Source organism: Chamaea fasciata, unplaced genomic scaffold, assembly GCF_029207755.1.
Source record: "Chamaea fasciata isolate MVZ Bird 193981 ecotype frontalis unplaced genomic scaffold, bChaFas1.0.hap1 SCAF_7, whole genome shotgun sequence".
NCBI lineage: Eukaryota > Metazoa > Chordata > Aves > Passeriformes > Sylviidae > Chamaea > Chamaea fasciata.
Window position 1 is genome coordinate 34,222,353 of NW_027094092.1, and position 26,970 is coordinate 34,249,322.

A 26,970-nucleotide genomic window follows, 5' to 3' on the forward strand; every position below is an offset into this window, starting at 1 on the left:
TCTGATCTCAACTCCTATGCACACTGTATACACATTCTTCTGCTTCAACAGCTGACAATTTATTTTTATTTTTAGAGGAAAGTTACCAAAAAATATGAAAAGAAAAATAAAAAAAATGGAAGACCTGTCTCAAAAATGAGATGGAGGTGAGGAAATCAATAGATTTGCTAACTCGTTTTGACCTTACAATACATGTCTCTTTTTTCTATTTAACAAATATTCATTGTGATCTTTCTTACAGTAAAGATTCTTTTTAGATAGAGTTCAATTAATGCATTGTAAGTTATTCCCATCTCACTTGAATTCAGATTTCAAAACATAACTTTCATCCTATCAAAGCTGCAGTCTCCTCCTTTTCTTACCCTGAATCACCTGTGTTCCTATTAATGTAAGTAGGCATAATTTTCAGTTTACTTTGAAATTGCATACAGTAAAGACAACCATCAGAGAGTACACACACATTGTATACAGCCAATCAGTCTTTTCTGTGACTGCTAATATAAAGTGCATCATTTATTATCTAATTACTTATGACATAATTAAAGCAGAAATTTCTATAAAACAGCCTCTTAATTGCTGGCATACAAGTGAAATACAATCTGTGAAATGTCTTTAACAAAAAACGGTTATTTCCTTCTGTTTCCAAAACAATGTGATATACTGTTTCTAGACTACATTTATTTTAAAATAGAATTTTATTAGCAATTATTTTTATTAAAAATTTAAAAAATTAAAATTATTTAAATTATTTGAATAATTAAATTTATTCTAACAATTAAATTTTTTCTGCAAGGAAGTGATTATCTTGTGACTTGATTTCTATTTTTTTTCTGCATCATTTCATTATACATGTGCATGAGTTTGCAGATCTTAAAGTACTGTATTTTGTTTCAGTACTTTTTACTATAGAATGCCATTAATCATAGTCTAATCTATTTCATAAACCAGTTTAATTCCATAACTCTAACACTATAAAAGAGCCCACATGGAGACTGCATTTCAGTATCTCATGGATAGGGGGCAGATGTTAATTTATTATCACAATTACTACAATTACTATTAAGAGAATAAAGTCCACCAGTTCTCACTGAATTTATAATCAAGAAATAAAGATAATCATTAAAAGCTGAGAAGCATTAAGATCATGTACTATGCTACTTAGAAACATGGAAAAAAGAATTTACACTGCAGTGGAAAAGCAGGCTTCCAGAAACTTTAAAGAAATAAATATCTCAACCATATTTTTCTAACCCCATCCAAATCACGGGTAGTAAGTTCACTTGAAGGAGTAATTTACCATGTAGAAGTGTACTATTGTTCAATAATGTAAAGGGGGAAAAACAGTCCAGTAAGACTTTGATCTCCAGGGCTGCATTCAGTGAGGTGCCATTTGAGAAGCAGGAGAAAATAGAATATGAAGCAGGCAGCAGACCTGTACCCCCAGATTAATACTCTTCAAGGCTGCAAAGATTCAAATGTAAATCACTGGCAGGTAACAGACCAGTGAACCCTTAAAAGTCTACAGTGACAATAGTCCCATTGATCCACTATTTGCAAACTATGCCTCTTAAAATTTGCTATTACTTGCACGAGGTCTAATTTGCTTTCAGGGGAAAAAACAACTAACTAACCAACCCAACCCAAACAACCAAACCCAAAATCAACAAATACGAAAATATCTACAAGCACAAAATTAGAGAATAATACAACTGAATTAGTTACAGTTACACATGGTTTTGATATAGACTATCTGAAATCTAGGGGGCAATGCTTCAGGCAAAGATCTCAACAGATGCAGCTAACCTCTGGAAAGGGAAAAACCTCCTGCCTCATATTCCCTAGAGTGCAATATACCAACCTGCTTCTATGATTTGCGTACAAAGAACACTCCTTTTTCACACAAATGAGACAGAGACCTACTATAATTGGTGGGTTTTTCTCACATCTATCTACAACATCTCACCATCTGATGAATTCTCAAAGCATGCAGGAGGCAGACAAAGCATCTAGCATTCTGCCCATAGCAAAGTGCGGTGCTGCACTACACCTACAAACAGCTTGTGAAAATGAAAATATTTCAGGTAGCACAAAAACCCCAATTAACTAACAAGCAGGATCTTCTAGGGCCAGGCCTAATCATGCCTCACTCAACACCTGACAGAAAAACATAGTATTGCCATTTCTACATTACATTCTGCTGTACAGGATCTGTCCTGGTGTGACAGTAAGATCTACAGGCTCAGTGTTTCTTTCCACACTCTCATACAACCGCTGATCATATAAATTCTGAACTCCCTAAAAGCCACTAAATGAAATTCCAAATAATTGAAAACTTGGAGCCAAACCTTTATGTGACTGATTACACAGCAGAGAAACAACAATAAAGTCATCCAGATTTGCGTTCTGGAAATTGCTCTGCTCTTCTGTTTTCTCTGGATCATTCGAACAGCAAAGAAGGCACTAAGTGACTTTTTGCCTGTACACTTGAGAATCTGGATTTTTCACCCAATTGTAGCTTTGAATGAAATGGAACATCTACCATACCAAATCTGTGTATTAGGAACTCAAAGTCACAGCTAACCTTGGTTAGATCACAGAGTAACATGTTGCAAACTTTCACTCTAGCTAATTTGGGAAGGAACATGAACATGCATACATCTGGAATTTTATAACACACTATTTATTTTAATTTTGTATTGATAAAGGAATTACACTTAAAATGGAAGAAAAAAAAAAGAAGAAATTAAATGCCCTTTGGCAAAAGATATTTGAAAACCTTTATCATATTTTGGCAAAGAGAAAAATGTGTAATCTACAAATTTTATATATTTAACAACCCTTTTTCCTAAGCAGATAGGACCTTTTCTTAGTATGGGGACATGGAAAAATGTGAAAACCTACATATCATATCTAAAAATATCCTTAAATGAAAGAACATCTTAAATTACAGTAAGAGACTTTTTGAACTCTTAAACAACTCAAATAAAACAAGAAGATGATAACCCTAAAAGTTTAAACAGAATGCATTCAATCCAAGAAAGCATTATCTTTTTTACATATTCAATACAAAATATTTTAAAGTGAATAAATTCATTAAAGTCATAAGTGTACTTTAAAAAGTAAGGATCTCAGCATCTTAACTGAAGTGACAATGATTTAAAAATAAATTATTTGCATCAAAAGTAGGCTTCATAAAGTCAGTAATCTTACTAGAGTAAGATTTTTATGTTTTCTAAATCATCTAAGTCTTTATAAACACACAGTTTCTCTTTTTTTTTAAGCTTTACTTTTATATGTGGGGGTTTCGTTTCACGGGTTGTTTTTTTTTTTACCTCCTGATTTTTATCTATGGCGACAAACAACAGCAACAAAAAATCTAACCACCAGATAGAGTTTAAAATATGAGAAGATATTGATTTAAGTCATTTATCCACTTTAATAGAAGGGAATAGGAATTATGCCCATTACACAGAGAACATGTATCTTTTTGAAGGGGGATGAAATAGGAAACTATATCATCCTAATTATTATCAAGCATAAAATCCAAACAAGCTACATGAACATGGAATCACATTTTTACTTACAGGACTGCAACTTGCAGGTCATTTATGGCATCTTATGAATGCCATGCCAGTAGTATTCACAGACTTAGCAGTGAGAATCTAAATTTTTCCCCATTTCTCAGCCATGTTCCTGACATTTCTCCTACATATAAGACAGGAACAGTAAACAGTAATCCCTGTAATTGTTGTGCAGTGGGAGAGAAAAAAGGAAACTAGTACGGAATATGAACCCAAGTTATTACCTACATACTTGTACCAAGGGGAAAAACTGAAACAGACAATAAGAGAAAAATCCCCAAACTGTTTTGCATAAAAGATAAAAAAAAAATCAAATGTCTTTATATAATTTAAATATTTATTTTAAGGAAACAATGCAAACAAGCACTGAGCTCAGATACTGCAAAATACTGGAAAAAATTGTTAAAAGACAAAAATATATTACAAGTAATGAATTAACATGAGGACCAGAAGAAGGTCTACAGTTAGTCCATGAAGGGTAGGTTAATTCTGCTTAGAGTTTAGACATTAAATGAAGGATTCCAGCTGAAATAAAGCAGGAAAGGCTACATCTAAACCACTGGAACCTCTACTGGAATCCTTTCACATTAACTGGAGAATAAATCTTCCTAGCCTTTTCTAGTTACACTGTCTCAAACATTATTATGTGCTATCCAGAGTGTGCCATAGGTAACTTTTTAATCAAAAAAGGAACTCTGTCTTATTAAACTAAAACAAGCTGGTTCACTATATGCTTTAGTCATGGTCCATATAAAACACTGTCTATTAGATAAAGTCTCTTTCAAGCAGAGTATTAGGTTTGTATTGTAGACCACCAACAGCATCATCTGGAAGTAAATAAAATGGTCGCATTTGTCAGTGACAAATCAGATAGGTTGACAAAAGGTCAAATTTCTATCTCAGAGAATTACCGTAGCAAATATTCTTAGTAATCAAATTAAAGTTACATCATATTGTTAATTCTATAGCACCTTTTATAAGAATGCTAAATATTTTTATATTGACTTTGACTTTTTAATGCACAATACTGAGATTTGGAAAGATCAAGTGATCCATCCAGCCTTAGTCAATACGTGAAAGAACTCAAAAGAAAACAGATTTTCTCAGAACTACTGTAACAATTGACATTAAAATCAGGGGAAAAAATAGATTAATATCACAATTAAAATATCCAAAGCAAAATATCTTAAATAAGTCTCATATCAAATTTCAAAGGCAAATTGAAATAATAATTCACTGGCCTACAATGGCTATTTACTATCCTGGGATCATCATTAAAACTAAGTATTTGTGCATTAAGATTAAAGTACTGATAAAAAAATTAACATTTGAAGCTGTTTATTTATTTTTTTATATTTTAAAAATCCATGTCCTAATGATAACAGATGACTGAAACAAAGCTTTCTTTCCTATTTATTCCTCCACATCCCACAAGAAGTAATATATCAAATATGAGTTCAATAACCCTTTAAAAGCTGTCAGTATGCTTTACAGACTGCCTTTATTTTCAGATCCTACCTTTCTATGAGGAGTGAAATGATGCTTCTGCAAGAAATTTTACAAACAGGGATAGGGCAGTTTTTTAGAGTCAGAGAGGGAGATAGAGTGCATCAATCATTACAATTTAGAGACATCAATTAATCTCCCAAACTCTAGTTACATGTGTACTATTATATCACATTGAAGCTATAGACTTTGTATAAAACAAAGAGTTAATATAAGCCAAAAGTACAAATTCCAAATATCAAGATTTTAATAGCCATATGCTTGTGCTGTACCTGCTTAGCACAGGCAGCACCAAGAACACTGGTCAGACTCATCGTGTGAAAAGGTTCAAAAGTATTATTTATTACAGATATTGCAGCAACAAGATGAGATAGATATGCTCAAACAAAAAAAGCAAACCTGAGGACTGAATGAACAAAATCTGCACCTATCTGCACTCCACAAAATTTATTTTACACTGTACAAAATTATAAAATAGGAGTTTTGGCTGCAATATCAAAGCAGCAAAATAGAAGGTATAATTGTAAAAAAATACAAATGCCATGGGGGAAAAAATAGAACTTTTAAAAAAGTAAAAATAAAAGGTTTATATAGTAAGTTATTGACTCAAAGTTTGCTATGATAAATCCTATTTTATTGCTAAGGTTAAGCCTATCCAAATTGTAAGGCAAGGGAAAAGGACTCCTACCCATCACTCTCCTGACTCATAAATAAGTGTGAATGTGTGTTTTAGCATTTTATTCTCTTACGCCAGTAGCAAAGGTCAGCAGTAGTACCAATTTCATGGAAAAAGGGAGCACTGGAGAAGGAGACATATAAGAGTCTTTTACAAGTATACATCAAATTGGCAAAGGAGAAATAAAAACTTAGTTTAATGTGTTTCTTCCTCTAAAATTAGAGCAACATCACTAAAGCAGAAAGATAAGAAGAAAATATAATCTTGTAAATTAATAAAAATATGTAAACAGTTTAATTATAGAAATATTGGTCTATCTAAAGTCACTTAACTGTTAAAATAATAATTAAAACTTGTACCTTTACAAGGTTCTACATAGGAAAAGCAAATGTTATATATGATGTTTAGTGCATTATTTATTACTTCAGAGATGAAATTACCTCTTGAAGTGTACTTTGGAGAAGTCAAATTGATTTTCTCCTCCTGGTAAATAAAAGCAAAGCTATATTTTGCCACCTCCAGGGGCATCAGCAGAACAGTTTCACCACTGTAGCTATATGTCTGTCAGTGTTTGGCTATAAACAAAGCTGACAAAGTTTGTGAGGGTGTAACACAGAAGCTAGTAGTCAGAAAGTATAGAAAGAGTGAGTTTGTTTCAGCAAAAGGCAGACAGGAGGGGAAAAAAAAGTCATTGGAAATTCCATTGCCTCTAATTTTATTGCCTCTTTGGTTCTTTTTTCCTTGGGAAGTTTGCAGTGTATGGATTTTTAATGTGAATAAAGGTCCAAGGAAGTTCCACTGAAAAAATAAACAAGACATTTACAAGAGTAACACTGACAGAGGTATAACTTCCTGGAACAAAGAACTAAAGAGAAAAACACTTCCATCGAAGAGGTTTCTGTTGCACCCAAGGCAACCCAGTATACTACAAAATATGATAATTCTAAAGAAACTTTTCTTCCACTAGATAAGGCATTTTCAGAGACTATCCTCTTCTTGAGAATCATAAAACAACTAGTTCACAAATACTGGACTTTTCCAAAAACAATTCGTCAAAAGCTGAAACTGCCATACAAAGGAGTTATGACCTCATCTGAATAGAGGCAAAGTGAGTCATTAAAAGGAAGATCTAATACAAGCCAGATTTCCTGCCTAGCTTCCTCTGACCTCTGTTGGCAGAGCTATTTTCTTCTTGTATTAAAAACTCTGTCTAGAAATTGTTCAAGCTCTGTCAGGGGAACACAACTGACACTCTTGTACAGCACAAGGCTCACATCAGCTGTTCTCATCAAAGGACAGCCTCAACAGCTCTCTAATTGCAATTACTTAAGGGGAAGTCCTCCAACCCAGCTTAAAAATCTCACCCTAACAGCAACCCAGCATTAAGTATTGCTTAAAGCTTGCTAAATCACCTTTCTAATCTTTAATAGAAAAGATCATCTTCTCCTGATTAAAATCTTACAAAAACTGAATGATACTAAGCCTAATATGCTACCTTATCCACATAACAGATTGTGCTGTGAATTTATCTTACACCTTAACACTGAATTTCCTGACATCCATCCAGTTAACTAAGGCCTCTCGCGTTATCATGATATAATATCTTGTGAGAAACCCCATACCTGAATGGTTATTTTCTATTGAGAGTCATCATACACAGCTATATACTAAAACAAACATTTATTGTTCCTCTCTAATACTCTCCTGTTGGGTGTTACGTGGCTACCGACAGGTTTGAGATTATCGTGTTGGAACCTATTTCCATGTGACAGCCGCAGTGCAGATACTTGTCGATACACTGGTGTTGAATGCTAATCACCACTACAGACTGGGAACAATTGCCAGCGATGTCACTTATCACTAGAATGAACAGAAAGGCCTTAATTGCCTTATCATGTGCTTTGTGCTTCCTGATGGAATGGCTAGGAATGACTAGAAAATACGAGAAGGGATAAAGTAATCATAAACCTGTATGAGTTTCAATAGTTAATAATAATAGCAGTTCCAAAAGCCAATTAAGGAACTCATTACTCTTCTTCATATATACAGCTTTGATGCTGTCCAAAAAAGGTCTTGATTACTTGTATGAAAACTGAATTGAACACAGGTTATGAATAAAATACATTAAAATAGGTAATTTGGGATATAGACAGGACACAAAGCATACATGTCACTTAGCTTGTGAATTTAGCTATATTACTTGACAATATTCTCACCAAACAACTTTCTATAAACATAAGTATTTTTAGCTATTGGAAAGTCATTTAAAGTTTATACACTACACTATAATTCTAATAAAATAAAATTCATAGAACAGATGCAAAATAGGTGCTTCTCTTAAGCTAATTAACATGCTCAAATTGTTTATCCTGTAAATAAAAGCACTTCTTCCTTTTTCTCTAAATAATGATCATCAGGATATACTTATAATTAAAAAAAAAGTCTGAAAGAAAAGAAAAAACAGTAAGAACCATTTAAAAAAAAAAAATCTCTGCACCCATTTTCAAAACCTTCTAATTAAAACAAACAAAATACTAAAATTAAGAGAGAGAATAAAAGCTGAACAGAGCTCATAAAACATCCCTGGCTGTCGGCAAAGATTTTATCTTTCTCATTTAATGATGATGAAGCCAGGTAATTGTTGCTGGAATGGAAGCAGACTGATGAAGAAGGCTTTCGAATTGAAGTCAAGGATATCACAACCTATATTTTTCTTAGTAGTTCCTCTATCTGTACAATTTCTTTGTAAATTCCATTACTTTCTGTATTTGACACCTCATTCAATAAATGTCATGTGTTGATCAAAGGCATAATGCTTTAATACACTTCCGTTCATGTGAAATTGTTTGTTCATACACCAGCAAGTTCTAAGCCGTTCAAAAAATATCAGAAAATCAGTAATTAATAACAGTGTTAACTTCCAGGAGAAATTAGCTTGTAAAGGAAACTTTTCTCGTATCTGATGTTATTTATGCAAGATCTGATAGCAACATTCAGCTAATTGAAACAGAGTGTGGGAACTTTTAGCATATACTAAATACTTACATTATTTGAACACAAAGTACATTAAGTTAATCAGTACATTAAAAATAAATAAATAAGGTGGTTTTTAAGCATGAATGAGTACTTAAAAGCATGATATGTAGCAATTTTTGCAATTTTCATAGGGAAGACAAATATAATATGATAATTTGTGGACACAATCAACTGGACATCAACTTTTTGAATTAAAATAAAAATAAATGAGTATAATTAACAGGTTGCTAAAAGGACAGTATATGCATTTAAAAATATGATATTAATTAAACTTACTTAGATGTGTTTAGCATATTTTTAGAGAGATTTATTTTTACTTCATTCTTCATCAATAAATTTTCATTTAAAATACTTTTATATTTAAATAATGCCCCTATGTTACTGTCCACAAACACATTTCAAAATTCTGCAATGAAGAAGTCTGTTTGCCATTCCTGGGTTGAATTTCAGCTATTTAAGGTTTAGGGGTAATTGTACTATAATTTAAAAATAATCCAGGAAGTAAAAACGTGTGTGCATATATACACAAACATATATAAACCAAGAGTTACTCTGTCTACAAACACACCAGTTTTGTATCCTTGCAATTTATCAAATGGAAAAAAAAAAAACCCCAAACCAAAACGACTATTGTAAAAGATACTTTGCTTTCATCAGAGATTTTAACAAAGCCCACCAAAATAAATTAAAAGAAGCAAAATATTTTCCATTTACTTTGCCAATTTCTAACAAGAGTAAGATATCTATGGTTATGGGTGTATATATGTGAATGAACGAATAAATCCTTAACCCACCATATCTTTTTCTCCAGTTTGCAAGCTGTCACCCGTGAAAAGTATGGTGTAGATGGTAGGATGATACTGTACCTGATTGGCTCTGGAGGTGGTCATGGGATCAGATGGAGAGGACTTGGTGGTAGTTGGGGAAGATGGCAATGTCTGGGAACAAAGCAGTTCAGGAGCAAATCAACCTTTACAAGCCTTAGACTGAACAGTTAAAAAAATAAATAAACCAACAAAATAACATAACTAGAAAATTAAAAGAAATAAAAAATGCCTAAGACAAAAATCTTTCTCCTACTCATTGGAACTTAATGGAATTTAAAGTCAATTTGATTAATAATGCATGTAAATATGCATGCTTGTGCATGTAAAAACAAATTCATGACTTGAAATCAAGATGGTGAACTCACATAAATACTCAAAAATATGCTGACCACATGAGGAATATATTCTTTCCTCTCTCCTCCTCTTGGGGAAAATGAAGACTATAAGTAAACAAAAATTCCAGCAAGTTCAATGAGCATACTAGAAACAGTTATCAGTCTATGAACAAACAGGGCTAATGTCTGAAAGAAGTTAAAAGACATTTACTCTGGCACTTTATAAAGCACCACTCTACAGCAAGGACTTATAGCCAGCAAACTGTGTTCCATACCTTACAACAGTTACGCTGAAGCTACCAAGTTTTTGGCAATATCCTAACTGCTAAAATATTTATTGATCTTTTTTAATCTAGAAGCAGGTGAAAAAATGTAAGCATCAATCTCATGATGGATGAACATGCAACTAATACCTTCACAAGAAATAACTACAAAGTATTTATGATTTGTGTTAAAAACATTCATTTAGTTGAGCAAAGGTCAATAGCTTGTTATAGTTCTGTGTTCAAAATAAACACAAAAAAGAATTAAGAGTCATATTTATTGATCATCTTTTCTAAATAATATACATATACTTAACATTAATTCTTAAACATATTAAAAAGCACTGCTCTGTTTAAAAATTTTATATACACATTTCTCCTTTAAAAGTATTAGATTGTGACAGAAAAACTCTTCTTTTCTTTTTATAATAGTAAAAAAGTAAAATTCCAATTTTCAAAACATAACATACAATACTTATTCAAAGCATGTTTTTGACATCTTTGCAATATATAAATATTATAAAATAGCCAAAATTACACTATTTTTATGTCAAGAAATAAGTGCTAAAGTGCTATACAATGGAATTTATCATATGCTCATATAGTTACTAACCAAAACTATTTAGAAATAAATAAAGCAAAATTTCACACTTTCAGCAGTTCTGTTACTTACAATCATTGACAGTCCCTCATAAAATAGGTATACATACTTTTGCACTAAAACTCTTAATGCATATGAGAAAGCTGGGACACTGTGAATGCATAAAGTTGTGTATTAGCAAAATATGGGTTTGTACATATGCACACACAAATATTTTAGATGTATGTTAAACAGTATGAAGATCCATTTTTCATAATTTGTACATAAACAGGCAGTCAAAACAGGAAAAATCAAACCTTAAGAAACAGATCCCTATTTTGTGCTTCCAACTTATAACTCATTGTAAAACAATAAAAACAAACAAAAAGAGTTTCAACATTAACTGGGAGTCTTTAATGATGGTTATGTAGAAAATACTGTCATGTATAGGACATTATAAAAATATGTAGCTTGGCAAACTGCTATTGGTCAGCAGGCACTACGCATTGTAAAAATCAAGGCAATTATAAAGGACTCTCCCCTGTCTTTATGTAACAAACCTGAGACCATCACAAGGGATCCATTCATGAGGGGCTACAATTATTTAGCAAAAGATGTGCCCGATTCCACAATAGTACATGGCTAAGCTTCTTCAGCTATAGAATTATACTTCTGATTTTAGGGAGATGATGCAGTATTTCTCTTACCACAGTCTGAAATTGCAATGAAGTGATTTTTACTATTTAAGGCTAAACAGGAAAAAAATACAAAAAAAAAAAAAAAAACAAAAAAAAAACCAAACAAAAAAAACCCAACCAAAAAACCCAAACCAAACAAACAAACAAACAAACAAACAAAACTCCAAAAAACAAAACCAAAAAACCAAAAACAAACAACCCCCCCAAAAAACAAACCCCAAAAAAGACCCAAACAAAGCAAACAAACAACAACAACAAAAAAGCAACCAAAAAAAATGGAGAATTGTTTATTGTCCCAATAGGTTTTCTTTATTATAGCTAGGTATTAACCTTCCCCTCTGAAATCCCCAAATGAAAAAAAACCTGCTAATATATTTTGACTAAAATATTTCAGAAAACTGATAGTTTGTGTTATCAAACCACTGCTAACTAGGGCATATGGAACTCTGTGTTGTTTTGGTGTGCTAAGTTGCTTATTAAAAAGAAAAAATAGTTTGTTCTTCAAAGTCGTTATCAAACCTAACTAATGGATTTATAGGGAAATATGTAGAACACTTCAACATGGGATAATGACAATCACTGATACCACAGATGATTTAAGAAACTGGAAACATCTCAGATTTCAATTCATATCAATCTGTCTAAAGCACACAAATAAAGGACTGTGATAAAAAAAGGACTGACAATAATCATTCCAGGTGACTGTTGATCTGTAACATCTATTAAGTAGAAGCATTTCATTACAGATTTTAGCAAAAACCTGTTTAAATACAATGGGAAAAAAGGCATTAATAAATTTAAAAGCAAAGACTGTATTAATGAACAAGAATCAACTATGAAAAACAGTTTCTATTCCAAAATAAATGGCTAAATACTGAAAATAATAGTTTATTGTCTTGTGTTTTTGGTGCTTTTTTTCTTTGTATATCAGGTTGTTTGTATTTGAGGCTTGATCTCTCTTACATTGTTTACTGACATAATTACTTTTATTTTTTTCATATATACGTAAACACACATATATATAAAATAATTGACAGTGTTCTGCAAAAATTAACCTCTTTTGATCTAAGCCATGGTGAAATTAACTCTGGGGAAATTCTGTTTTCCTAAAAACTATTACCTTTCCTACTACTTATGAGACAATTAATGAGTTACAGGTTAGAGTGTGTTGCTTGTTCCAACTTTATGCTTCTAGAACACATATTTGAGAAAAGAGGTTTTAAGTATTTAAAAAGGAGCCTAATTTTAGAAATAAAGTTCTATTTTAGTCATATTTGAGTTCTAGGATCTTCTGAAAGTCCAAGAAAATACTACTACTTTTTTGTGCTCAAATATTGACTACACTGTGAGAGAATTCTCTCACACTAAAGGGTGTGAAGAAATATGGTCAAATCATTGCACTTCCATTCTTGATATTTTTTGATTAAGAGAGTGAAGTTATAGCTGTACCATGGCAGTAGAGATTACATTCAGTCCACCTGCATGGTGTTTCAAAAGGTCTCAGAGTCCTCTTTTGATTACAATGACACCCTTATATACATGTTTACACTAAAGAAATTTCAGTATTTACATGATGGGTAATAAAAAAACTGTACTGAGACAACTAAATTAATTCTCAGTACTTACTAGTACATATAAATATTCAGGACTAGAAAGAAAAGGCAGAAAGTGAAATATTGCTTGAAACAGGGTTACAGACGTGAAAGCATAAAAAAACCCGTCATTTAAATGCGAAGGTGAGACTATATTTACAGCTTACGAATTTCTAGTTTCTCACTACAGAGCTTGCCAAACAGAGGAAGTCTTGGTAATAACATTACCTGCAATAAATAACTATTAAGACTAACCTAATACTGATTTCCAATCCTGCATATATTAAAATTGGTGCTTTATATCAGTGAAATTAGTGTGATTAAACTAATTTGCTTGTCAATATTTTAATGCACTTTAAAAAAAGGTGTTATCCTTGAAAAAAATATAATTAAACAGTTTAATACCTTCTGCAGTTAAAATGAGAAACAGAGAGCACTGTAAGGCCCCACTGCTCTGAACAACCTGAAAGACTGACTTACTAGATTTTAAACACTATCAGAAATAATCCTTTCTTAACAGACTGCTTGCTTTACTAAACAGAGAGTCTTCTTCACATCTGCTGTGATCTCCTTTAATCTGTAAGTCTGGATGAAGATTCTTATCTTGGAGATGACTGTATAAATATATAACACATTTCAAAAAATAGAATTTGGATGAAGAAATACTCAAGGATTAATAATTTGCTTACAATTTAGACTGCAAAAAGGCTACTTTTATGACTTCAGTAATCTATCTTTTCTTCCTACCTTTTCATTTCTGTAAAGAGCAAATAAAATAAATTTTGATTATATTTCAGTCTCTTAGCATTTGATTTTGCTTTTGAGTGGAAGAGGAGACAGAGCATAGGGAAATACAAAAAGAGTAAAAGGTAACTCATCTGTATTTATGAACTCTTGGGAATCCGACTTTGAGAAAGGCAATAACTATGGTTAAGTATGATCGTGAAGAAAAATTATCTCATGTTTTGTCAAAGACAAGAAGGGATAAGAAGCTTGAAGCAAACCACCAGGTGCCATTCGGATCACCAGAGCAACTCCGGATGAAAGGAACAATTTAGAATTAATATTAAAGTAAAAGGGACAAAAAAGAATCAGGATCTCCTCTTTCTTCAAAATTTGTCATAGTAACACAGAACTACTACAAGATCTGGTGCTGTTACATAGAAATAACAGTAAACTGAAGTATGTAACTAGGCACAATCATGAGAAACTCTATAAGATATGGGTTTAAGATTCATTCTAGAAGAGAAGATTACCTTTTCATTCTGGGATACTTTGGGATTCAGAAAGCCACACCAAAACTACAAAGCCATCAGAAGGTACAAGAGAACTTTAAAATTTTCTTAAGAACCAAAATACTACTGCAAATTTATGTGAGGTTGAATGCTGCTGTTCATCCCCCAACTAAATATTCTATTCTCATTCCACTTCTGAAGCACAGAAGAGTTAACAAACAGCCACAAAGTCGACTGCATTCATAAACAAAGTTTTGCATAAATATTGAGATTATATTCAACACTGCTGAAATTAATCAGAAAATAAAACTAGTGATCTGCCAGCAGAATTCAGCACATGAGGGACAGGATAAAGTATATATATTTTTATGGAATACTAAACTTTTGCCACTGGATGCAATGTACAGAACTAAATAGCTTTTGATTTTTTTGTTGTTGTTCTGGATACTTGTGAAGACCCCTGCATACCTTACTATACATTGCAGAATGATAACTGGTGTGATTTTTCACCTATGTTCACAAGTGACAAAAGTTTATGAGAAGTTTTTAACTAGATGAAAAGACACTGTGATCTATGAAGCTACTTATTTTTTGTTTAAATGAAAACTGTAATTTTCTCATATTCTACAGTTTAGTATGATTCATCTAGGTGACAGACTTTTGTCTTCAATGGATCATAATGAGAAGAAAGGCTTCTCAGAAGGGATAGGCATTTTACAAAACCAATGAAAGTTTCTTGAGGAAGGAAGAATCTGAGAGTTTTGATGGATAAAAAATTGAATACAATCCAGCAATGTGCGCACATGCGGACCAAAAAGCAAACTGCAGGCCAGGCTGGGCCAGAAGAAATGTGCCAAGGAGGATGAGAAGTGGTTCTGTCCCTCTGCTCTAGTGAGACTGCAGAGCTGCATCCACCTCTGGGGCTCTCAGGATAGGAGAGACATGGACCTGCTGGAGAAGATCCAGAATAGGGCCACAAAGACGATCAGTGACTGGAGCACCTCTCCTATGAAGACAGGCTGAAAGAATTGGCATTGGTTATCCTAGAGACAGAAAAGCTTGGAAGCCTTGTAGCAGACTTCCATCAATTAAGGGGGGCCTATAGGATTGATTGGGCCAAATTTTTTATCAAGTAAGTAGTGACTTGACAAGGGGTAAGGTTTTTAAACTGAAACAGGTAGATTTAGATTAGGTATTAGGGGGAAACCTTACTGTGATGGTGGTGAAGCACTAGAACAAGTTGACCAGAGAAGCTGTGGATGATTCATATTTGGCCAGGTTGGATGAGGTATCCTGGTCTAGTGAAAGGTGTTCCTGGCACAGGGGTTGGATTTAGATGATATTTAATTTGCCTTTCAACTCAAACTATTCTATGATTCTTTGAAGTCTACTGAGCCTTTATAGTCTGAAGAACTCATAATCCAAACCAACAACCCCCACCTCCATTTAAGCCAATATTTTCAGCTGTGTATTCTTAAACTCAGGCTCTATATAGGCATTTGAAATTTTATTTTTAAGAATCGTTACATTTTCTTTTTTGTTGTTGATCAACATTTCTAGAGTAAAAGCACTTGTTTTCAATAGAGGAACATGAAATTACAAATCTGAATTCAGACATTAACGTTTGTAGATTTTGAATAAAATAACTGGGACTTTGATAAATAAACAGAAGTTCAACTCATGAGACATTAATTATCTACTGAAAAAGATCAAGTGAAACTGGTTCCAATGAAAGCTTTAATTGGAAGTTCTATATGTGAAAGTTTTACTCTAGACTTACAAGGAGGAAATTCTAAATCCTTTGCTATGTTTTAAAAGACCTAAACATTTCACAGAATCAAAGAATCATTCAGGTAGGAAGGGATCTCAGAAGGCCAAACAGCGCAAACTCCTGCTTGAAGCACAGTTATCTTTAAGGTAGGTCCTCCTTCCTTTCATAAAATGCACAGTTCAGCAATGGCCATCTCTGTTTCCATGTGCTTCCTGGACAGACTGCTACAATATCTGCTACCTGCTACAACTGAAAGCTGGAAGGAAAATTCAACTAGCCTACAAAAAGGTTGGATTAATTTCTGAAGTAGGTGATAAAGCAAATTTAAGCAGCCTTTTCCATTGTTCATAAGAGTTGCGATTAATTTAGAGATGAAATGTAAAGCTTTGGATGTTGATTATGAAGAAAGACTAAACAACTCAGGCTCATGATCTCTTATGAAAACATCTTTTTGTTCCTATGAGTTACAATATGGTTTGAAAGAGTTTGTATGACACTCTAACTAATAAAGAGAAAAAAAAGGAGGCTAATTGCTCATAGCAGTTTCTGGAAAGAAAAAGGGCATAAGAACCAGTTGGATATTGTTCAATGATACTTAGAAATAGCAGATGGTTGACATCCATGGAGATTGTCTATGTTGTGTAGATATAAAAGATACAAATATTTGTCAATTAAACATCTATCAGACCTACTTGGAGGAGAGAACTCCCTAGTATCTACTGATAAGTATAAAGGATTAGGAGAGACAAAAAAACAGACTTGAGAAGGCTCAAAAGGAAGCACACAGATTTGCTTTTAGATATTCGGCAGCCAAAAAAGCTGAAGTTAAAGGGACAGAATGTTAGTAAGGAGAAATGCCACGCCAGAGTCACCCTCTCTGTGTCCCATGCCTTTCCTGTAGACAGAAAGTGCTAAAATTCAGGTAGTCAGCAGAAGCTTTATCTACTGCCTTTCTTCATTGAAATTATAACCAGAAATTTTCTTTCTTAGCTCCCTTCCGTAGGGTGAGTGTTAATAAAGCAGCCCAAGACAGAGAAATTCCGACAGAGAAATGAGAGCAGCATGCTCATACGAGAGGCTTTGAGACATGAGAGGCTTTGCAAGACTTCAGCTACTGGTATCTTTATTCATGGGGAGAAAACTACATCTTCTTTTTGACTGAAACATTTTCAGAGTTCCTAAATGAAGGTAAAATTTATTATTTCAAATCAACTTTAAATTTTCTTCAATCTCCAGTGTAATACTTTGTGCGCCAGTGTTCTTGGGCAACACAAGAAGAACCATGTAAAATTGTGTATAAAAGAAGTTACAAATATTAAGGATTGCTTAAAAAAAAATCTAAATTACCAGTATTAAAAATTTTACTAATAATTGTAATAACATTGCGATATTTGTGCTCTCAAGAAAATAACAACAATGTAGTTCTAAATCATGGCAACCTGTTATAAAATATTATTCTCTTAAATTTTTAAATCAAGGCATCATATCTTTTATTAAAGTACAGTATACTCTGACACTGAAAGACAGATGAATTAATTTCAAATTTTACCTAAGAACTAAGCTAACAATTTCATGTCTTGGTAAAAATAATGGATTTTAGGTTGGAGTCAGTTTTAGGTTGAGTCAATATTTACAGTGTATTAATTTATCATGAACAGACACTGCCTCATTAAAAGAGAATTGAAACAATTCATTGTGGTTAAAATTATTTAACATATGCACATGCATATCCCCAAATATTTGAAGTTATATTATGCACCTGCATGTATACAGGTAATATATTTATATTTTAAGATGTAGAGCTAGTACACACTGTACTTTAGTCCTAACTTCATTAGCAGTGGCTGCATTCACTAATCCACCCCTCCAGAATTTAATTGAACTTAACATTTCAAACCAACAAACCCCAAACCAAACAAACTTTCAAAGAAGAGGAAAAAAGTTAAAAATTAAAAAAATAATAAAAACCAGCAACAACTGAACAACCAAACCAACCAACCAACCAATCAAAAAAACAAACCCCCAAAATAAAAGAAAAAAAAAACTCAACAACTTTGCAAATACATTTTCTGAAGAAATAGTGTGGACAACCAGATATATCATCTTCAGACACAAGAGAGTTATTATTTAGGCATTTCACTAAAGAGCTCTGTAATCTAGTTTCTCAGGCTCTTACTGACTTACCTAAAAAACTAGCTTCATTTCATTTCAAAAGGGGAAAAAACACTTTTTTATTGTAATAGAGAACACTTATTTCCCACTGGATTAAGAAATATTGGCATAAAATCCAATATTTTATCAGCAGAAAAGCCACTCAAAATATAGCTCAATTTCAGATTTTTTGCTCTCATTCAGGCATAATCATTTTCATGTCTAATAATTGAGAAACTAAACATATAAAATTGGGGGGTTTTTTTTAGTGTTTTCTTATAATTTATCTAGAGTAATTTGTATGTAAAATAACTGCATAGAGAAAAAAATAAATATTAGTAAATATTAGAAATCATATAAATGGTTTATGCACAGTTTCATCCATCTAAAGCAATTTGTTGCAAACTCATCCTGTTCAAAAACATCTTTATATGAGCATTCTGTGTATGTCACTGTATAAAAAGTAAAATAATTGCACACAGTTACCAAATTATAGGAAACTGAGCCTTGCAAGTGTAGGACAAAACAATCTTTTCCCACACAGGATAGGTGAGAAACTAAAATCTATCCTCTACAGGATAGAGAGACAAGAAAAAATTTTCCCAATGTTCACTCATTTCTTTCTTCATTCTTTTCTTCTTCAATACAATGGAAAATAACTTTAAATCCTGTATGATGCATACTTTCCATTCTGCTTAGAGGGCAAATTTTTTAAAATTAAAATTTGTATGGAAAATCAAAGAATAAAGAACTAGGGCAATAATACCTTGCAAATAGTTTTTGCAGTTCCCATGATTTTGAATGAAGCCAGCAAAAAATAGGCAAAAAGATGCCAAAAATAACATAAAATGAAACCTTAAAAACAACTTCCCAAGCAAATTATCCTTACGTTTTCAAGTTCTTACAGGTAAGATTTTAAATTACCTAATTTAGAGTCTAAAAAAAAGTTACTTTTTTTCCTTTATTTATATACATAAACGTAGAGAACATTCAGTTAATCTGTGATTTTTAGTAACACTTAAGATTTACATAGGGTTCACCATTTAAGATTAAAATTCAGCAATCTTTAACTAAGACCTAGAGATCTATTATCACCTTACACAGTAAAGAAAAGTTTATGAAAGAAACACAGAGCATGGCATTGGAACTCATAAAACACTGTCTAAAAGAACTGCTGAGAAACATGGAACATGTAAGTACAAGGAAAAAGAGTACCAGCAAGTTAATAAAGTCTAAAATAACATTTTTTTAAAAAACATGTTATGTTTACCCCTTCCAGTACTAAAGTGTTTGGACTTCTAAGGAGCTGCTGTGACTCTCTATTCCCAACCAAAAACTCACTTGTTTGATGCGGTCTGGATTAACAGTGGTCTGAGGCTGTAGGATGCTGACAGGCTCTGTCTTGGCCACATTCTGAGGCATTTCTCGAATCTTCTCTGCAATGAAGCCATGAACTGCATTTAGTGCTTCCACTGTTCCCTGGATCAGACACACCCGCTCTGTAGTACCTGCAAATAACAAAAGTCCATCTGAATTATGAGGATTCTCCAAGATCCCACAAACTGCTTCAATAAGGGCACAAAGATGGCACTCAAATGCAATGAGCAGCACCTCTCTGAAAATACAAATGAGAGATTTCCAAAAGATAACATACTGATGATGTGAAGATACTTTAAACAACTCCTACTGGTGTAGAACCCACAACCACTAACTTTCCAAGTCACCCTGGATATCATCAGTCAGAATACTCATAAATTTCTTCCAAAATGAAATTGTTCTGTTTGTGCTACAAAAAATCAACACCAGTTCTTATCTGCTGATTTCTTATTTAAAAACATCTGTAGGATGGTTAAAGATGGATGCAGAACTGTGGAAAAATACTTTTTTTTTTTTTTTTTTTTTTTTTTTTTTTTTGTGATGAGACTGGTTTTAGATGATTAAATGGCTTAACTGTATAGTAAAAAAGGACTATTTTACATATTGGGTTACAGTTTGGTACATCCGCACAAAACAAATAATATAAAACCCCCCAGTATCAATCCTAAGGACAAGAGTATGACACTTCACTGAAACAATCCATGCTCTGTATTCCACATATCAAACCACTTATATAGGTTCCAGAAAATCAGTTTTGACTTGAAAAACAGGATCTGACAGGAGTTGGAAACAAACTCAAACTCCCCAAAACCTAAAAGCAACTGAAAAATGAATATTGTAGATTCCAGTTTCGTTCTGCAGGAATACCAACATAAGAAAACATACAAGCTCAAGTAAAACTACTTTAAAATTTCACACAATACATACTTTCAAAAACACATTCTTTACACTCCCAACATACATAATTTTTTGATATTCACTGCCTCACTGCCATCTTCAAATACCAGTAGAACTGAAGACAATCAGAACATGAACTATCAAGATATCAGTGTATTCCTAAAAATATAGTAATACCATATCAAATGATTATTGTTGCAAAGATAAGACAGATACATATCTCTATTCAATGTCCGTGCATATTTTGCTTCAAGACTGTAGAGAGTGGGAGCAAAATAACAAATGTGAGCCATGGAATTACCACAAAAAAAAATATAATAACTTTTTTCATTCATGCACTCCTAGTAAATACTATTGATAAGGTCACAAACTAATCTTTTCTCACATAAAATTCATTCACTCTACATAAGAAAATCAAAATGACAATGCAATGATGTGGCAAATATTAACAAGTTTGCAACATTTCTGAAGATCCCCACATGTTGATTGGCCTCATTTCCACTGTACAACCTGCATGGAATCACATAGATTAATGTACCAGAGTCGTAAGCAACCTTCTCCATAAAATTCCCTTCCTATCAATTTTATGTTTATATAATCAGCTTTTATAATCTTAAAATATGCTCCTTACAAGAGTTCAGCATAGACTTTAACAGAGCACAGTACAGTAATCTTAGGAATTTCCAAGAAAAAAATTGCGTTTTATTAGTTAATGCTCTTCACCTGCTTCTGAGAAGACCTGATGATCTCTAATATTAAATATTTTATTGCCTAAAGATGAAGGAGCATACTAAGAGCCTTGCCTGCTCTTAAGATAACATATTCACATATACTTAAAATCTGATTTTTATCTTGAGCATCAGACAATACTGAAATTTAACACTAGTAGCAGCACTACAGCAAAAAAGACAGAACAAGAAACACACTTTTTTTTTGTTTTGTCTATTAAAATATGTTATTTAAAAATAATTAAAATTTGGATTAAAACATGTCAAGCAATATTTCAAAATATGCCATATTATTAATCCTTGCCCTAAAATATAAAATTAGAATGTTTACACTCTTTACAGCAAGCTATAAAAATCTCCCAATCAAATGCATATTTCTCAAGAGGAAGATTTTTAAAGTATTTTTGACCTCTTACAGCATCTTTTAAACAAATCCACTTCAAAATACAGCTAACTTTCTTTTCCAAACGCTCTATCTGAAAAGGGACTTTGACTTGAGTGAAAGTCACCACAGCAAATGCAACTTGGTTCCTAGACAAAGCTTTCTTAATGCCGTTCTTCTTCTCCTACTTGGCTCCCTCCCCTTTTGCAAACATCGCCTGTGGTTTCTGTGTAAAGCAACCGAGCTCAAAGAAAATGCTCTGGGGAGTCTTTACAAGGTAGTATTAATTGTCTCCTAAATGATGAGATGTGAGGTGGACTGATCAATGCAGCTAATGCAAGTGTTCTCTAGGTCAGCAGACAACACACTGAAACAAAACACAGATCGGGTTACGGCCAGCTACGGGAGCCTCATTCAGAGAGCACTTAACATGGATGACTTCTGTCAAAACACTTGAATGGAAAACAGTCGATGCTAAACAGGAATTTTGTTAGACTTGACACTAAGTGACTAAAGGGTATTTTGCAATCTGTGTTATTTTAGAAGGTGCAGCATAATAAAAATAGGCCACATGTCATACTGCAGAGCAAACACGCTACATTTCAGTATGCATAAACTAGGACGTAGTAGCAGAAATCACTGTTCCATGAAAAAATAAAATTGTGCAAAAACACATCTCACACTGAGTTAAAGTTTTAAATTGCACATTTGCTTTGATAGTCATGTGCACAAAAAAAAATAATTAAAAAAGGTGGAGAAATTGTACACCTACACAGTTTTAAATTGTCTTAATCTTTTTGAAGCAACGTTGTCATATTTCTTTACAACTGTAATAGCTTTTCACTCAGACACAAGAGTACAATAATTTACAAGAATTATGCAAAAGAAAAATTGCCAGCTACATGACCAACCTGTATAGCAAAAATAAACCTAGGAATCACTAACACTGGTGAAATTTCTGCCATTTTAAGAGCTTTTAGGCTCCATTAGAGTATGAATTAAAGTATCAGATTGCTTATAATTTTCCATTAACAGTTTTATGCAATCCTTTTTTCACATTTCTGTGAACAAAAGCTCAGCCATCTATATATATACTTTTCGTCATACGATTTTCAAAATATGTACTTAAAATACAGATCTAATTTTTGAAATAGCTGACAAAGAAAACCAAATTACCAAAAATCATTGCCCTTAATTACGTTGTGTAAGCATAACCAATATAAAAATACTGTCTTTTAAAAAATTATTTACAATTCAGTTATATGCTGGGGTCATGTATTGTACACTGCCTTTTATATTTGAAGATATAAAACGTATACAAGTGAAGATTATTTTTGACATAGATAATGGACAAACGTAGAACAGGTGATCATCATCCCTGTACATGAAATAAATCCAGAAAAAATGTCTTTATGTATGTTCAATAATAGAAAAGTCCATGGTAGCAATTTGCATGTGTCCATAAATTGGAAAAAAAAAAATCTAAAAACATGCTGCTGATGTTTCTACAATCATTTAATGTTTATTTTTTTCCTAAGGAACACAAATATTTTTCAACAAGTGCAGTGCCATTTCTTTCCCTTTATATTAGATTTCAAATTCAATTTGCATGTATGGGTTTTAACTTTTTCTTACCAAATAAGAGGCATAATTTAATTGCACAAAAAAACCCTGTCTGTTCACTCACCAAATATTTATTTGTAAAACCATCTGAGACAAAAGGAAACCTTTATCTGTTGGGGTTTTTTTATTTTGTTTAGTTTACAGAGGGGCATTTTTGGGCCCTTGTTTTTTATATTAGATAGAATATTTCTGTTTTCTCTACAATTCCAGGAGAGGGAAAAGTGAAACCATTACCAGGCATCACACAATTTTCAGGAAACTAAAAAATACCTCTTTTGATATCTAATAAATTAGGACTAAAACAAACAGGCTTGCAATAACTTTGTTTAAAGAACTCATTTCTCCTCCTACCTCATGTAACTGTCTAAAATTTTATTTCTGGCAAATATCCTTGGACACCACACTAAGTTTTTCAAGAACTTCCAAACAACAGACCATGATTTTTCTCTGAGAATGTTACTTACATATTGGACAACTGATAAAGCTTTTAAAGCAACCATTAGAATAAATGGCAGGAGATGCAACAGCATAAATGATCCTGATGCTTTTGATGTTTGTATTTCTGTACTTAACTGGCAAGCATCTATACATGGTTGCCACTAAAATTTAAAATGCTTACTTAAAGACTCTGATTCAATGTGTAGGAGTTCTTCTGTACTCACAGAAACGCTCACTAAATGCTAAATATGCTTCAGTATTTTTGGAAAATAAGAAGCATTTCTCAGCTGAAATGTTTTGGGGAATGCATGATACCTTTCAGAAATCTCTAGCATTTATATGACTCTATAAACTTTACACTGGGCTTTTATGTCAGTCTTAAAGAGAATCTGAAAACCTAAAAAGCACAATGCAATAGCAGCCCAGTGTCATCCCAATACATCCACAAATTAAATCTCTTTCTATTTTTCCCATGCACCATGCCAATTTCTTTGATACTAAAATGGATAACCTTTCAGTGAGAGAAGTCAAAGCTAAAACCTTCACTAAGTGAAAGTTGCACTACAGTCTCTCATGTGCTCATTTACATTAAACTTGTTTGATGACTCCCAGTACAGCAGTCTACTAAACCCAACGTCCCATACATGTATTTTTGTGACCCACGATCAACTGGCTGTGAGAGCAGGATTCTATAGAACACCACACAGACTAATTCAGCCAAAAACTGGTCTTGCAAATCCCTTGGTAAAATAGGACTGTGCTTTGACACTATTCCCAAGCAAACTAAAAATTGTCAGTAACTTGCTTAACATGAAATTCTGATAAACTCTTTCTTGGATATAACTTTTCCACTGCACATTTGCATAAAACCTCAGAAAATGAAAGTAATTTTTTAAAAATTATTCGAATGCATTAGAAGTATCTCACAAAGCCTTCAACAGATATAAAAAACCTTTGCCATACAAATGATAAAATGCACAGTCTGAAATGCAACACGTTAGAACATCCCACAGATGCGTGAAGTGTTACAGGAATCTCAACTGGACAGTTTTTTGCTTCCATTCTTATCTCTCTCCTACCCTTTTTACCTTTGTTTCTCAACAGAGAATTAACTGGTCTTAACAGAGACTCTGTGCCCATATTCCTCACTGACAAAAAGGCGTCTCCCAAAGCAAAGCTTAATGATCTCAGACTTCCCAAACTGAAAGGGGAAACAAGGGCTGGTAGGAATTCTCATGCATTGGTGTTCTACTCTTGTTTTCATCCAGACAAAATAATTTTGGAACTGCTTGCTTAGGACACACACAAATAAGGGTGTGTTCACAGGAAGCCTTACTACCCTTAGCAGAAGAACCCGACTGCTGAACTTGGGTTAATAACACATCTTTTAGGCATGACAAATAGACAGCCATGCACATATGTGTACACATACATATTCATACCCATATGTATTGATACCCCCCGCCCACCTCCAGGGGCTTTAGCTAGCTCAGTTGTTAGGAGGCTTTGGAGGGAATTATACCAAGGATGAGATAAAGATATCAGAAGAGGCCCTTTCCCCAGGACCTTTGTCCCAGGCATTTATTCTTCGAAATTCCTGGGGGGAAAGAGAGCAAACAAGGAAGGGCGAGCAATTATATAGCCCCCTGCTCAGGGAAAAGATAGCTGGACCATAGCCAGTGGGGTCAGAGAAGGAAGGAAGGGTCACTCTACGTGGTAAGGAACTCCAGGGGGTCAGAAGGGAGAAACCATTCCCCTAGAGAATTATAACACCCACATATATACCAATTTGTTTTACCTCTGATTGAAGAAGTGACAACTTTCACCAGAACTCAGAAATTGAAATGGATCAAGTTTAAAAATTCTGGAAAACTTATTAAACGTCTGAATACTCAGAGTTATATGAAAACAAGTTTACAATCCATTGTGATTTGGTCACAAGACTGAATTGCATGAATCCAGGTTTACTATAGTTATGACTAAAGAAACAGATTATTCCCATGTGAGAGAGAAAGCATGGAAATCCAAAAAACCTCAAACTTCATCATTATTAAAGGTTTAGAAGAGATGATGAGTCATCTTACAAAGCAAACAATCCCTTGAATATAAAATGTTTTGTTATGTATCAGCTACGGCTTTGATGATGATTTCCCAGAAACTTAGTTACATAAAGAGAGATGAAGAATTACTAATTATTACTATACTGTCATCTGTAAGAGACAGGATTACCACTATTTCTCTTTGTTTAAGAGTTATTCATAAAAAAAAAAAGATTCCACTGCAAAAACTGGTAATTGCAAAACCAAAGGAAAAGACCAGAGATTTTTTTTCTTTCTATGGTTTTATGTAGGAGTGTTACTTAGATAAGAAAAACTCACAGAGAAAGTATGTGTTCAAATTAAAGCCCAAATGGCTGTAATGAAAGTTAACATACTCTAACTATGCTTTGGGAAAGCATGTTTCTGGAAAATAAAAGCACTGGAAATAAGAAAGCCCTCAAACCATGGACAGAAGCACTGTACCTTTAATAATTTTGTTTGTGGGAATGGTTGTCTTAATATATTATTTGTAAAATTATCTATAACAAATGAACTACTGTTTTTAATCAAACAAAACCCACCTGACTGAGTCCATCATAACATTTATAATAAAAAATGGGAATATAAAACATAAAATTTAAACAAAATACAAAATAATTAAACTTAATCATTGCTATTTACATCTTCCCCCTAAAAAAAAAAAAAAAATCACATGGGTTTTGATAAGCCCCAAATTGCATGGTATTTCCTGCTAACAAAAAGAAATCTGCTTCATTTTTTCCTTAAGAGTGGTAACATAGTTGATGGACTTCAATATGCTTCTGAATTTCTTCAAAAGAAAATGGGCTCACCATTATGATATTTTCTAAGAATGGAATATAACAACTTGATTATTCATGTATTTTTTAGATGATCAGTGCATGGAATATTGCACAGAGTTACTATTTTTTTCCCTATCAGTAACCATCTAAATAAGTAAACATCTATTAAAAATCCAGTAGTGAAATTTGGTGAAAATGTGAAAGTCTGTGATGGGTAAACCTTTCAAACTCATTAAAAACCAAGCACACACAATACTACCAGAAGACCATATCTACTGGAGAAAAGAAAATAATTGACCTTATTTTTAAAAGAGAACAGAAAGAAAAGAAATAGCATATGTTTTTCAACATATCTGGAATGATTTTTTTTATTAACAAAAGAATGTGAGACTATTTTTTCCTGCAAAGTAATGT

At 33.0% G+C, this 26,970-nt stretch overlaps 1 protein-coding gene across 5 annotated transcripts in view; it reads right to left on the reverse strand.

Moving 5' to 3' along the window:
* Positions 1–26,970, reverse strand: part of NOVA1 (NOVA alternative splicing regulator 1) — a 148,091-nt gene that overhangs the window by 20,160 nt on the left and 100,961 nt on the right. For all 5 annotated transcript variants that reach the window (XM_066188358.1, XM_066188353.1, XM_066188354.1 and 2 more), the window contains 2 exons: positions 19,593–19,759; positions 9,666–9,737 (listed from right to left, as the gene is read on the reverse strand). In XM_066188358.1, the coding sequence (XP_066044455.1) occupies positions 9,666–9,737; positions 19,593–19,759 (239 nt within the window). The remainder of the gene's footprint in view (positions 1–9,665; positions 9,738–19,592; positions 19,760–26,970) is intronic.